The sequence below is a fragment of the Pseudorasbora parva genome, chromosome 15 (assembly GCF_024679245.1).
Source record: "Pseudorasbora parva isolate DD20220531a chromosome 15, ASM2467924v1, whole genome shotgun sequence".
Classification (NCBI taxonomy): domain Eukaryota; kingdom Metazoa; phylum Chordata; class Actinopteri; order Cypriniformes; family Gobionidae; genus Pseudorasbora; species Pseudorasbora parva.
Window position 1 is genome coordinate 14,218,045 of NC_090186.1, and position 15,740 is coordinate 14,233,784.

The 15,740-nt window shown below is 37.5% G+C and overlaps 1 protein-coding gene across 1 annotated transcript; it reads right to left on the reverse strand.

Annotated features, from left to right (window-relative positions):
* Positions 1 to 249: 249 nt before the first annotated feature.
* si:dkey-239i20.4 lies at positions 250 to 15,505 on the reverse strand. The gene is made up of 9 exons (XM_067417201.1): positions 15,262 to 15,505; positions 14,873 to 15,013; positions 11,051 to 11,239; positions 10,646 to 10,811; positions 10,068 to 10,210; positions 5,987 to 6,186; positions 5,542 to 5,906; positions 953 to 1,025; positions 250 to 864 (listed from the first exon to the last, which is right to left on the reverse strand). The coding sequence occupies exons 2-9, from the start codon at positions 15,002 to 15,004 to the stop codon at positions 474 to 476; spliced, it is 1,659 nt and encodes a 552-aa protein (XP_067273302.1). The 5' UTR covers positions 15,005 to 15,013; positions 15,262 to 15,505; the 3' UTR covers positions 250 to 473.
* Between the last annotated feature and the right edge of the window lie 235 nt (positions 15,506 to 15,740).

Genomic DNA, 15,740 nt, shown 5'->3' on the forward strand with positions numbered 1-15,740 from the left:
ATATATACGAACTATACATTTTTATCCCAGTTCTTCTGTGATAATATTAATATTTGTAAGACTTAATATTAGGCCTACTGTGTGGTTGAAATACTTTTTTAAAAGCTGTTTCAGACATCTGCTCTTAAAAAAAATATTTTCTCTCTTGCTCAGTGGCAGTGCCACATGCCGATCTGACTGTTCCGGACACAGTGTTCTTTTGGTTTAATATACACAGGAGAATTATTGTCATTTAGAAATGGATGGGAGTTTAAAATTGAGACTGCAATCCTTTAATAATTAATCAAGCAGCTCTACAACACAGATACAAGAAAAATACTTTTTGAGTCTTTTTGAGTTTCCTTCAAATGTTAATCGATTTAAAATATAACTTGTATTATAAAGAAGAATTCATTCCAATAATCAGATAAAGGAATAATACAATTAAAGTGCAAATGGAAAACATAGCTACCCAAAAATCAAATATGGGATGTCTATGGGATACAAGAAACAGATTTGATTCTCAGGAAGAGTGGGATCTTCTTTTGCATTGCCATAACGGCAAAAATCACTGCAGCCCCTCCTGACAGGCCCAGCCAAACCAACAAACGGGAGGAGGAAGGTTCTGGAATGGGCCGTGTCTTAATGGGTTTGACCACACGCTCCCATTGGGTAAGAATTGCCTGACGGGCACCTCTCCAATGCCCTGGTCCGCTTAGCCTAAACTGGTAGGGAGTACAGGGGCCGAAGAAAACCCTCAGTCCCACAGCAGGGTCTCTCAGGAGCAGCCAAGCAATGTTTGGACGGACGCCCACTTCTTTTGCTATGGTGTCTAGGTAAGGGATGTAGTCCACTTGAAGGACAGCTTGCTTAGGGCAGAGGTAACTGTATAGAAAGTTCGAAACAAGCATAGATTAACTGACAAATTACCAAAATATATTTGGAATTACCATCAAGGTAAATTAACAATTACCGCTTTAAATTTGCTTGAATGTCCTTCTCAATTATTTTATCCATTTTATCAGCTGGAGGAAGACGGTTCAGTCCTTGAAGAAGAGAAGGAGAATTAATACACAAAGTTTAAATTATATAGGAAGGTCATGTAAAAACTGTCTTGAAAACATTTACCATGCTTTCAAAATTATATATATATATATATATATATATATATATATATATATGAGAGAGAGAGAGAGAGAGAGAGAGAGAGAGAGAGAGAGAGAGCATTTACAATAAGGTTCCATAACTTTAACAATTTGCAATACATTTCTACAGTACTTAATTAATCTTTGTTCATTGTTACATGAACATAACATGTACTCAGGTCCAGCAGCGTACTATATAGAACATAAATAGTATTCAAACATACATAAATACAATAGGTTAAAGGGTTACTTCAGTGATTAGCATATGGCTTTGTATCAGTAGAAACCCTGGAGTATATTTAAATGATTGTGCTTTCCCCCCTCATATCCCCCTGAGACAAGAGATTTATGCATTTTATTTCTGGAAAAATTCCTCCTATGATCATAGGAGGAATGTTTGCCCAAAGGCTAAAGACTACAGCCAGCATAGGGAGCCATTTCCGCATGTTTTGAACCCGCACATGGGGGATGGAGATCACACTCACAGCACAGCTCGCAGCTGCAGGCACTCATTTAAACGGAGCTATGGTGAGCAATGTAAGTCTTTTAACTTCTCAAATTCATTTCTATGAAAGTTAAGCTTGCAAAGGCATGAACTGAAACACGCCAGACTGAACTCGCGTTTTGAATGTATGCCGCGAGTGTAGTCGCGATTACCTCAGCTCTCATCACGAGAGCTCATCAGTTCATTTATCTCACTCCTGCAGTTAGTGCTCAGTGCTGTGATAATCGCGCAGTGACTCACTCCTTATATTGAACAGACACGTTCAGTTTTTAATTGTAGTGTCTTCTCCAACTCAGTCACAGTAATCCAGTAGTGGTGGCTTTGGGAATGGCCTCACAGGGCAGCGAAGCATTCTGGGAATTGTAGTCTTTCATCCCCATGAGACAAAAATACATTTTCTGTCTTTTCTCAGTCTAGAAGGCACCAAATTCAAAAATAATTTCACATTTCTACTACATTGATGACCCAGTTTAAATACAGATTCATCTTTCCAGCGCTGAAGTACCCCTTTAAACAATTTAAAAGAAAAATGCAGGACAGTGGCCCTCCAGGACCGAGACTGGGGACCCCTGGTTTAGGCCAGATATATATTTATAACCATGGCAAGTGATAGAAATTTGTGTTTCAAATTTTGTGTTTCAGTGCTGGAAATTAGAAAAATAATCAAAAACGAATTAGTTGCTAATGAAGTAACTGAAATAATTACGCTACTTATTACATTTTAAATAGGGTAACTTGTAATCTGTAACATATTACATTTCCAAAGTAACCTTCCCAACACTGCAGTAAGCTAGATCGAAATTTGAATTGAACCCATTAATAAAAGCTGGACGGCTTGTGTTACTTAATGGCATGCAAAACATTGTACGCCAAAGAAACTGCATTACCGTTACTAAAAATTAAGCTGCATCTGATTATGCTATGGTAGCCAAAATATAGTTTTTCTCTGAGGCATGGCGAAAACATGCATATTTGTAGAGTCAAGAAAATTAAATTTAAAGGGGTGATGAACTGAGGAATCAACTTTCCCTTGAGCTTTTGATATATAAAAGGTCATGGTAATATAAGAATATCCTCTAAATTTCAAAGCTGAAAATGTTCTTGTTAGTCAAAGAAAAGCTTTTATAGACACCAGGCTCAGCAACATACTGACGTCAATGCACAACGGTCTCTACAGAATCTACAGCGCGTCTAATCCAGTAGCCCCGCCCACCGACTCATGGAGGGCTCGTGCTAGCTGGTCAACAACAAAATAAACATGCGGAGGAAGATTAAGATATTGCGCTATTCCTGGTTGTGGAAGTACACAGTCACTGCATAAGCTTTCTTCTGATCCTAATATTAGGAATGAGTGGTTGAACTTAATTTTTAATGAAGTTCCAGCTCACATGGGGATCACATATTAATTTCAGTTCACTGCGGGATCGTTTGTAAACAAATCTCCGGTCGATGCTGGATTTGGATCCGACAGGAATGGTGCAACACACTTATGTGAGTAAAACGTGTTTTTATATGTAATAGTATTGCATTGTTATAGATCATTTTGCTTATGTGTACGTGTCTAACAGAGCATACCTTTAGTACGCTGGACTCGCAAAGCCTGGCAGGTCGATCAATCTCATTATATTCTGTTCTTGTTCTGCTATTCTCTCTTTCTCTCTCTTGTTGACATCTGAAGGGCTGCACGCACGCCGTGTGTGCGCGCGGTTCGCGCTTATATCGTACGATCTTGCGGGCTATGTGTAATATAAAAATAATAGTCCAATCAATTGCGGGTCGATGAGAAATAAAACATTGTGTTTGTTTGATAAAGACGTTTACGAGCCCTGTGATCGAGAAAATCATTCTGGTTTTTGTTTCTCCCTCAATCTCCCTCCTGTCACTGAACTGACAGGGGAGCTGAAGTTCATTAAATTTGCAAATATTATCCAATCCTAGCCGTGGGCGTTTACTTCCAAGTCTTCAGTGCTGCACGCCCATCAGAACCCAGCTTTCAGAAGACAGTCTCAAAACAAGTGTAGAAAATAGCCTATTAATTATTAGTTATGATGTTTTTGAATGTAAAAACCACACAAATGTATTAAAAAAATTAAAAAGCCAGTTCATGACACCTTTAAACAATAAGACTAAATGTGTTGAACTATATAACAATAGTTAGTTTTCTGTCTATAAATATATCCAAACAGTTGTTCCCAGGTGTCTAATAAAACATAATATATTAAAGCATCTTTGGTGTTTCTATGGTTTCTTTAAAATAAAACCATAGAGGGTACAGCATGTATGACTTTGCTGATAGGAGACGCACAGACACAGTCCGTGTCCTGATTAAAATTGCTTATTTTTTTGGATTTAAACATTCTTGGAAAGATCTGGGATAATGTAAGTGCACAAGTCAAAAATATATTATGACAAAGCAGCATGAGATAATAAGTATACAAATAAGGAGCAATCAGTCACTAAGTTCATAGTCATACAGCCTCTGAAAAGAAGCAGCATCAATAAAAAAATTGTAAAAAATTTTTTTTAGCTGTGCCCTCTACAGTACAGGAGGTTTATTCATTTCACTTTTGGTGTGAAAGGGCTTTTACATTTGCCACATATAGAACTTTTTAGTTATTAAAAAAATAAACAAGCCCAGCCTAGGTGATGTAAAAGTAATGTAGCGCATTACTTACTAACTAAGTAACACAATTACTTTAAAGTATAGAAGCATACGGGTAATATTCAATTTGAAATGTAATGGCAATGGATTTCTGTATTTAAATATGAAATACTTTCCATACCAAATGTGCAACGTTTGGAGGAAAATGCAATTTTTTCGTTTTAACAAATAATTAAAACAAATATTTAAAGTCGCAAAATTAAAATGAATGTATTCCAGATTAGATATGTATCGACATACCCAGCAGCCCGAGTTTACTCGTCTATACCACCTTACTCTAGTATTCTCTGTCTGCCGCGGTAACGAGAGAAGAGGAAGAGTGATGGAAAACTGTCCACGGCGCTTCTTCAGCACGGCGGCGGCGGCGGTATAGTGACGAGAGCTTCGGCTGGAGTTTGTTTACCTACTCTAGTATTCTTTGTCCGCAGCGGTTCTGGAGTTTTCAAAGCTGCCATCTTCGTTGTTTTAATGTCCTTCCACCTCGCACGCATGCGTGAATTCAATGACGCAGCAAATTAAAATTCACAGGGAAAATGTAGGCCTATTATTAAATCGATCCTCTGAGTTATGGATCGATCTTTAGAAATTAATATGAAAATCGATTCAGAATTGGTGAATCGATTTTTTCAACACAGCCCTATTAAGACACATATTTTCCAACTGCACCTGACCAATAAAGACTAGCACTTAATGAGCCAATTAAATTTTCTGTTTTTTTTTTTGTTTGGGGGGGGGGGGGGGGAGTTTGTGTACTGTGCTCGATTAACTGAGACTTCTTATAGCACTTGCAGGTTGTTGCCCTTGTTTGTTTCGTTGCTTCTATTGCTCTCCCCTTTTTGTAAGTCGCTTTGGATAAAAGCGTCTGCTAAATGATTAAATGTTAAATGTAAATGTTATTTTTCTTTATTGCATTTACACTCACAGTTTAGACAATTGCAATTTCATAAAATTTCACGCTATGAATGTAAAAAAATTCTAATGAGGAGTTAAAAACTAGTGTAGGAAATAGCTCATTTAAATTATATTATTGAATTTGAATTAGCATTTTGCTTCAAACTTTGCACATTTGGTATAGAGAATGTAAATTTAAATACAGAAATACATTGCCATTTTGTAAATTACATTTCAAACAAATTGCATATTGCTACCCATATGCTTCCATTAAAGTGAGTAACGCAATACTGTAATGCATTACTTTCAAAAGTAACTGTCAACATAATTTTTCAGGACTTGTCATGTTTGCTCAATACCTGCGATGACCCTGGTGGCCCAGCGAGCCTGCAGTTCTACAGCTGTCATGATCGACCCTCTGGTCTGTAGCAAGCCCAGGATGGCCAGTGTTGGATGCTCTAGAGCTGGAGGAAAGACTCTTTTGTAGAGTTTCAGATCTCCATCAGCACCAGAGTTTAAGGAGGCAGGGAGGAAGGGAAATGTATAATTATATCCGGTGCAGAAGATCACTGCATCAATCTTCTCTTCAACAGTCCCATCATCGAAGAAAACCGTCGAGCCTTGGAACTTCTGCATATTTGGTTTCATCACCAATTCTCCTACCAGAATGCGCCCTGGGAGGTCATCGTTGATAATAACATGCTGGTCAAGGATTCTAGAAATGCTAAATATGGGCAAAGGTCATTGTGAATAAATTCACAGGGCTTTAATTTAATCACCAATGATAAAGTTTTGGCCCTTCACCTGTGTGTAGGCTGTAGTCCATACAGCTTGTGGTCATATCTCTGATTGAGGATTCTCTCGACAATCCAGTTGAGAAGATATCTAGGCAGGAGGCAGTAAATCAGATCTTGAACTCGTCTAATCATCATGATGTCTAGAGGAAGCCCTTTACTGACCATGCGACCTAAGACCCACGTCCCTTTACGGGTGCTCAGGAACGTCTAAGTGAATAGGAACAGGGAGACCAAAGTAGGGTAAAAAAGGAAAATTGAATTAGTGAATAGACAAGAGTGCATTTGAACCTATTGACATAAAATATAAATGAGAACTAAGAGAGTGATACATATTCAGAATTGTGAGGGTTAAATGTAATGATCTTGTGACATTTTCACAAGTTTAAAGATTGATTTAGGTCATTAGTAGGTCATCCGGATACTTTATGCTACTCTTTTATGAGTACTGTGAATTCAGACATGCTTATTTTTTCACATACTGTTTTTCACCTACTATTAGGGAAGTATGCAATTTCGGATGTAGCCTCTATGTATACACTGTAGTGTAGGTGTGATCACACCCTGTCATAATTCCCATAATTACTAGATTTCAACTTGTAAAAAGCATTCACGTCCTCGTAAAGCATGTAAATATAACTTGCAAGCTTGGAATTTTCTGAGGCCTCCTACTAATACCATGTGATAGCTGTACCACATGATGTCACAGAATGGCGGCTGTAGTGAAGCGCACGACTTCAACAGTTTTAAATCTAATAATCAACGCAATACACAGGAGAATAACTCGGAGAAACACAACCATGTATAGATCGACGATAACAGACAGAGGCTGCGTCTGAAACTCGGAAAAAGCTGCCTTTGGAGGACACATTTCAAGGCAGGAAAGTATCAAGCCACGTCTGAATCTAATGTTTGCTTCACTTCCTGTCTCCCGAGATACCTTCATCTGATCGATTTTTGAAGGCTTATCCTTCGCTGTCTTTGATATCCCACAATCCTGTGCTTTCCATTCAGTGACAGTTGAGGGCTGCGTCCGAAAACCTAGGCAGCTGACTCATGTTTTAAACATGTTTTGTGCATGAAGGCACCTCACAAAACTAATTTCAGACAGACTTCTAAGGCAGTGTAACAGTTCAATGATCTACAGCAAAATAAAGAGAGCTTTGGTAAGAACTAAACAAATATTTAATTACTACATTAGTAATTTCTCGCTAGAAATGACATCTGAAGTGGAAATTGTTGGTAGATTTACGGACAAACTGACCCTCAAACACAACTTTCGGACAGCATCTTTTTTTCCTGAGCTTAACTGTCACAGAATGGAACGCACAGGATTGTGGGATATCAAAAGCAGCGAAGGATACATGTATGCAGCCTTCAAAAATTGATAAGATGAAGGTATCTCAGGAGACAGGAAGTGAAGCAATCATTAGATTCGGACGTGGCTTGATATCTTCCTGCCTTGAAATGTGTCTTCCGAAGGCAGCATTTTCCAGGATTCGGATGCCATAACCATTACACCTGAGGAGGAAGAGAGGGGGCTTTGGAGGAGAGTAAGGGCAGGGAAGAGGAGGATTCAGTGGAGATAGACATCGGTGGAGCTGATGGTGGGTGTAGTCAGGGTGGAGCTTAGGCAGAATGCCGAGTCAGAACCAATGCGTGACAGAGCTGGGGTAGAGTGTCGAGGTGCAGCTGTAGATCCTGGAAGTCCGTGACGGAAGCTGAGTGAAGATAGACTGAGGATGATCTGGAGGGATGATGGAGCCCAGAGGAGTCCAAGGGCTGGAAGACCACGGCAGAGTGTAAAAGCCACTAAAGACGTCGTTACAAAGCCCATCTCACTACATTGGCTCAACAATAATTTTATGAAGCGACGAGAATAGATTTTGTGTGAAAAAAAACCCTAAAAACTAAATAACGACATATAGTGATGAGCTAATTTAAAAACAAACTTTCGAATGGTTAAAATCAGTGTATCAATTCATGATTCGGATCGCCAAAGTCACGTGATTTCAGCAGTTTGGCGGTTTGACACACGATCTGAATCATGAATCAATACGCTGATTCATAACCGTTTGAAACCGTTTGTTTTGAAAACTAACCCTTTAAATCAGCACTACGTAACTTTTCAACCTTCATAATATATTTTTTAAGACTCTTGTGATGATAAATCGACTTACAATAGGTTGAATAACACGTCTGCCATAGCCTGATGGGGTCTGTATCGTTTTTAATCGTACTTTTAAACTTCGGGTTTCGGGTAGTAACCCGAGAAAAAAAAAAAGAACTACAAAATTCGACTGCTTTACGGCATATACGTCACTTCCACCAACACCCACACTTCCTTACATTCGGACGTGCGAGCCCAACTTTGTTCGTCGGATAATATAGTCATGTCCGAAGCAGCACAGACAAATAAGAAAGAAAAGGTTTTGTTGGAGGAAAGCAATAAGAGGAAATGAAAAAGTGATGGGATTAAAGCCAGGACGAGGATCAACATGTGACCAGCGTTTGCTCGTCGGCGTGAGCTGAAGGAGGCGTGCCCGACCGATGCTGTCCTGCTTGTTACGGTGAGCTACCACTCAAACATTGAACTGAAGTATCATATAGATTCTGTAAAACGGTAACCAATAGACTACTATAATGACGCTGGCTTGTAAACGTGAGCATCGTGATTATTTGGCGTTTGAAAAAATAAAACCCATGAAATTATATTCATATGACATGCTGAAACATATGCCACTGACTGTAACGTTACCTGGGATGAAGACATTTCACACGCGCCGCCAGAAGAACTCCTCTTGCAGTGTTCAGGGGAACTGTTAGTGCTGCACCGACCCGCGGGACGATTTTATGAAGTTATTTGGCCCGCACCGCACCACTGTATATATTTTTACAACCCGCGGCGCACCCGCGACCATTAAATAGACATACGGGGTCCGCGGGTTATGAGACGACTCACGCATCACTAGTTCAGGGCTATCAGGGTTGTCATGTCAACAAATGCACGCGCGATGGCATCCCCTGTTGTAGGATGACAGCTCTTACGACAGTAGTTGAGGACATTATATTTTCCAAACTGTAGGGGGACCCCGAGAGCAAAAGTAGCCAAGTGGGGCTTTAACATTCTGTCTCCTGTGATAACTTTATCTGATTGATTTCTGAAGGCAGCAAAGATGTATTGTTCATAGCATTTGATATCCCACAATCCTATGCGGTCATAAGGCAGAAAGGCAATAAGTCAGCTGCCTACGTTTTTAGATGCAGCCACTGTTACACCTGAACACTGCAGATTCATTTAGGCATTGATAGTGTTGCCATAAAAATTCATAATGGCCAGTCCGAGAGCATGAACCGCTCCAAGTAGAATATCACGTGAATGCAGCAATTAGCCCTTGTGTTTCTCTTGTTGCTTTGTCAATTTTTGATTGTAATGGTTGCCTGTTTGCTTGTGTTTCTGTTCCTTTGTTCCACAATTTTCCAGGTTATTATTATTATTTTTTGTAACTTACATTAAACGTTACAAGCTAATTTGCCAAATAAGTCAGTCAGTAGTCATATTGATAAATGTTAATATATCCTGATTTTGACATTAAATTTAGTGTTTGGTTATATCCCTTATTTAATCCATCGCTCTTTATAAATTTTTCCTCTATTAAATATATATATATATATTTTTTTTTGCTGTTGGAACATTGCAATAATATTTATTATTTCATGTGAAAAGAGTCAGTTGGGTCATAAAAATAACACATTACATACACAAAAAAAATGTTAAGCAGTTTTTTCCAAGATTTACCCATTTTAATTAATAGTAAAATTAATTCCATCAAATAGAATTGAACAATCCTTACATAGTATTCATATTATAAATTAAACAAAAAATATTCTGTATAAATCTTCATTCGTATTCATAGATTTAAAAACTTTAAGATTTATACATAATGTTTTATAAAGCTCTATTTTTTTAAACTAATCTAAAATTCTAAATTCATAATATTATAAATAATATATAAGTGTATGGTTTTGACCCTGCTGAGAATCTAAAACTATGGAAAATATCAGTAAAAAAAATTAAATATATTCGACACCTTCTCACACACTCGGCTAAGCTCCACGGCAATGTCTCCACCAGAATTCCCAATCCCAACGATCACAACTCTCTTCCCAAAGTAAGGACCAGGGTCCTTATATTCCCAACTGTGAATTACTGTCCCTGGGAATGAATCAATACCTGTAGTAACACAATTAGAGTAAATATAGGTTTATACCATATATGGTTAAAATTGTTTTGATGGTCTACTTTAGACATAATAAGTAACTTTGCAATTACAAGAGCAACTAAATGTTGTTAGAGTATTAGTGGACTGTTAGGTTAGGTTTAGGTTTGGGTTAGTTGACATGTAGTTACTTATAATCAGTAGAATGTCAGATGGAGGAGCATCAAAATATTTGCAGATAAACACCTAGCATAAGCATATAGCAGACAGTCGAATGACTCTAATGACTGGTATTTAACTTATAGGTCCAAAGTTACTTAGTTAGTAGAACTGAAATAAAGCATTATTACTAAATATATTGATGCTTCTTGTATAGAGCCATACAGTGAATTAGTATTAGATAATAGTATTAGTATTATCATTGATCTGTAATCATATGAACAGATCACCTGGGAAGTCTGAGAAGGGTTTCTGGGGTTGTGTGAAGTGTCCTGCACACACAAGCACCCCATCAAACACATGTTTCTCCTCTTGTCCGTCTCTGTTTGCGGTCACCACGTCCCACTGCCCTGAGTCAGAGAAATCAGGCCTCTGCCTCACACTCCGAACTGTTGTCTGAAATATACAAAACCACATAAATTAAATGCTACATGTAATCTTTATAGAAGTAATGCTTCTTATAAACACACACTTGCAATAATGTGAGAAGTAGGATGTGTTCTTAGAACAGCTTTGTCAATCCTTAAAATCTTTTGAATGTTATTCCAAGACTAATTTGGATGGAAACATATTTTATCAAGAAACATATCTTTCTAAAATATCAGTGGATGTGATGTCATTGTGTTGCTAATTACCTGAAAGTGAATGTGTTTGAGCAGATTGAAGTGCTCAGCATAGAGCTTGTAGTACTGCACCATCAGAGTGTTGTGCATGAAGTTTGGGTAATGATCCGGCATAGGGAAATCACTATAGCACATCATCTCTTTAGAGGTGTTCGTTATGAGAGAACGATAAACGCTGGAATGTCCTGCCTCAGGTTTGTCCTGTGAATGAACAGGAGGACACGTTCAATGAATTGAACATTTTAAATGAAGGTGAAGTGCGCAATATTGTTTAATAAAAAATACTGTCGGATAGGAGAATGTTATGCATTATATTCCGTAATATTCCGGAATATTGTGCACTTCACCTTTAATTACATCTTAATAAGCATAACTATAAGTAAGCCATTTGAACTATTATTGCCATCAAAAGTGTTTTGAGGTGGGGCTATCTGTTTGTTGACCAATGCAGTTAAAGTAAATGTATGATTTTTGTAGTAAAATATCCAAAAACCAGTGTATTTTATCCAAAAACCAGTTCTTACAATATCCCAAATGTTCCAATTATTTGTAAATTGTGATAAAATTGCTATTTTAACCTAGAAGCCGGGACATCTGAGGGAGTAGTCTGTCAATTGCGTCATATCTGCGTTACCCTCGGTTTTAGTTTTATTTGGCAGAAGCGCTTTACTCTCACTGTAGTGTGCAACAAGTGTCTTAGCAGCTGCTGAGTGTACACACAGAGTAACGTCATACATTTAGAGGTCGACCAATAGTGGATTTTACCGATACCGATAGCTAGGTTGGACCACGCTTGGCGATAACCGATTAATCGACCGATAGTTTTTAAAAAGATACTAGATTAAAATAATAATAATAATGATAATAATAATAATAATAATAATAATAATAATAATAATAATAACAAATAAAATAAAAAACACAAAACAGTGCTGAACTTTATTACAAGAAAAAAAAACAGTACTGAACCATGAAAATGGTCTAAATTGCATATGTAAATATGAATATATTAAAATGACAAGTTCTAACAGATTTTTTTTTTTTTACAGAAAATAACTAAAACATTAAAATTTTACAAATAAATGTTTCTTTAGCTATAACCTAGAAACATGTATGTAAATGTCAGGTAACAGACTGCAAGTCCCATTTGTTAAGAAGAATTTATTAGCATATTTAGCTAGCTTACATGAATAATATGCAATATACATTTTACATTGTGTAATAATAGTTGAGCAATATTTGTATCTTAATCATTCATGTTAGTATAGTGCATAAAAAAGGTAAACAGATAAAACTAGCAATGAATAATACTTCTACAGCATTTATTAACCTTAATAATGTTACAAATGTCATATTGGATATAATGTATTATAATGGATTACTGTATTATATTAAGTGTTATTTCATATAAATCCAAACAGTTTGCTTTTTTAGAACACGACAGTTTTCTTATCAAAATAACAAAATATGTATTGATATCTAATGCGTTTCTGATGTGTTTATATTTCTGTCGGATGCAGTTTGGTTTCTTAAATCACCTAGTAAGTTGTTACATCGCTTTAACTGCTTGAGGTAAATGTTACTGCTAATGTTAGCGTCGTCTCAGCCTCGACGACAAAGTAAAGTACATACATACTGCTGTTCTTTCGCTGCTAAAGCATCTAATCACCAAAATTTTTTATTTATAATGATTTGGCAACATGTACTGTATTCATACCGTTTCCCTTTCGGTGGTTTAAACGCGCGTCAGATGTGTCAGCGCACTCTGTGCAGCGTTCGGTGAAGCGCGCAGCCTCACGTGTCCTCACAGTGATGGTTTTTTATTTGGCCTCTAGAGGCCGCTCTTGTACTATATAATGCCAGCAGACCCTTCTCAGAGCTCTCGTGGCTACTGTGTAATGACAGCAGCCTTCTCAGTGGGTCCCGCAACAGACGCAAACCGGAAAAACTATCGATTTTTGACGATAACGATTGTTCAACCAATGACTCGGTTGACCTCTAATTTTAAACACACTGAAATGTATTTAATTATGATAAACAGAGCTGCATTACCTCATACTCAGGACAGAAAAAGCGGAAATGGCGCCGGAGACTGTGTCCCTTCATAGTAAAAGTCCCGCTGCTCTAATAAAAGCTGCCTTGCTCAGCTCCACAACACTCGGTCTGCTCTGCTTCATACTACAGTAACGTTGATAATCGCATTAACAGGATGTCTGAGTCCCGATTCTTTTTCACCGGCTGTGAGGTGAAGACCACATGTACCGAGATTCTGCGCTCAAACCTGACGTCATCAAACTACACCTTTGTTTTGAATAGGTGCCCTCTAGCGGATGGAATTCCAAAAAAGTACTAAATTGTGAATAAAAAAGGAGTGCAATAATTTAAAATCTCATAAACTTTTTATTCACAAAAGATTATGGATAACAAAGATAGATATCAAATGTTGAAAGTGAGACATTTTTAAATTTCATGCAAAATATTGGCTCTTTTTTGATTTCATGAGAGGTACACGTTCCAAAAAAGGCCTGAAAAGTTAAATGTACATATAAGCAACAGCTGGAGGACCAATTTGCAACTTATTATGTCAACTGGCAACATGATTGGGTATAAAAAGAGCCTCTCAGAGTGGCAGTGTCTCTCAGAAGTCAAGATGGGCAGAGGATCACCAATTCAGCTCCAATGCTGCGGCGAAAAATAGTGGAGCAATATCAGAAAGGAGTTTCTCAGAGTTTGAATTTATCATCATCTACAGAGCATAATATCATCCAAAGATTCAGAGAATCTGGAACAATCTATGTGCGTAAGGGTCAAGGCCGGAAAACCATACTGGATGCCCGTGATCTCCGTGATCGGCACTGCATCACATACAGGAATGCTAGTATGCTACTGTAATGAAAATCACAACATGGGCTCAGGAATACTTCCAGAAAACATTGTCGTGAACCCAATCCACCATGCCATTTGCCATTTCCAGCTAAAACTCTATGTGGTGGTTTCCTGGACAGAGATTAAGGCTAGTTCTGGACTAAAATGGCCTTTTAAACCAGATGAACAGAAATCTGCTTTCTCTGTCATGGTTTTAAACAGCCCTAGAATTCGTCTAATCCAGAGTTTAATAAACAGATTTCCTGGAGGGAGACTAGAGCTACTTTTTTAGGATTAAATTGAGTCTTAAATTAAACTGATTAAATTAAATCAGGAGGCAGGTTTAACTTTAACATTGTTTTTTGAAGAAGACATTAGGATATGTCTTTGAAGATCAATATATACACATGTATGTATGTGTGTGTGTGTGTGTGTGTGTGTGTGTGTGTGTGTGTGTGTAATAGAGGAAAGCTAGTAAAAGCTGTGCGTTTAAATTTCACTTTACTGGCTCATAGTGACTGACACTCAACTTAGAGACTCGAATCCTGCTCAGAATGGGTAGAGTGGGATGCAATATTTTTGTAAATGCAAAGTTTCTTTGGAATTTACTTTGGAAAATATTTGTCCCATTTTATATTTGTTTTCCTTCACCACGTCCCTTTAAAGAGATAGTTCACCCAAAAATGAAAATTCATCATTTACTCACCCTCAAGTTGTTTCTTTGTTCTGCTGAACACAAAATAAGATATTTGGAAGAATGTGTGTAACCAAGCAGATAGAACAACCATTCACTACCATAGTAGGAAAAATAATACCACCCACATCATTTAGGCTGAGTAAATGATGACAGAATTTTCAGTTTTGGGTAAACTATCCCTTTAAGGGCTTTATATATTCCACAGCTGATGTGTGCTTTTTTTCTTTGTTAAGCTGTTTACATTTCAAAAAAATAATAATAATTATTTCAACCTTAAACCTCCAGAGTCCTCCAATACCATCACTGCTCTCAAAACACACCGGCTCCAGCCCTTCATCCAGACAGCATTTGATGGAGGTCAGCCCAGAGCTGCCCGCTCCAATCACAGCCACACGCTTGACCATGCTGTCAGTCTGCATAGAAATAAAAATAAAAAGCAAATGTGCACATTATTAAAAAACAAACAAAATATTACACTGGTTCTCCACATCATTTGTGATTTGCATATTAAATAAACTTTTCCAGGAATCATTCAAACATTTGGGATGAATGTGCTGCATTTATTCATTAAGAAACATATGCCAGCAGATGACACAAAGACAGACAACAATCTAAACATGCGCTGCAAACTGGACATTTATGGCACAAAGATAAATCTTACCTTTCAAATGAAGATGGTCTCAAGCCCTCAGAGTTAAAAAAGCCCTGCTAATGTTTATCTGCTCTTAATAGTTAAGGGCAAGATTTCATTGCAACCATCTCATTGAAATCAGTAACCAAATGAGCGAATCTAAAGTCTCAAAGAGGAGAGTGAGCTCAGCTGGCACTAGATTAAGTTGGATCAAACTGGAATGAATAGTTAATAGAGTAAAAGAAAACAACAACAAGTGTCGAGGGCTATCAGGAATGTTCTGTCCTTGAATGTCCAGGTATCACAGACTTGCGAGTTTTTATCTTTTGTTATCATAAACCAAAAGATCAGTTCAAAGGGTTTCGCAATAGTCTAAAGTTTAATAAAACAGACATTTTAAACATGCAGAGGTCTCCTATAAAATACCAATCAAATGCATTTCTTTTAGAATTTTCAACATTTGGGGAAGGCTAATAATGACACACATCACATGTTTTACACACATGAGA

Excerpts from the sequence above, each read along its gene's own strand:
- si:dkey-239i20.4 (XM_067417201.1), bottom strand. The coding sequence starts at position 15,004 with ATGGTCAAGCGTGTGGCTGTGATTGGAGCGGGCAGCTCTGGGCTGACC. Across the intron at positions 10,812-11,050 it reads TCAAACACATTCACTTTCAG|ACAACAGTTCGGAGTGTGAG; the intron begins GTAATTAGCAAC and ends TGTATATTTCAG. Across the intron at positions 865-952 it reads ATTCAAGCAAATTTAAAGCG|TTACCTCTGCCCTAAGCAAG; the intron begins GTAATTGTTAAT and ends CTTTCTATACAG.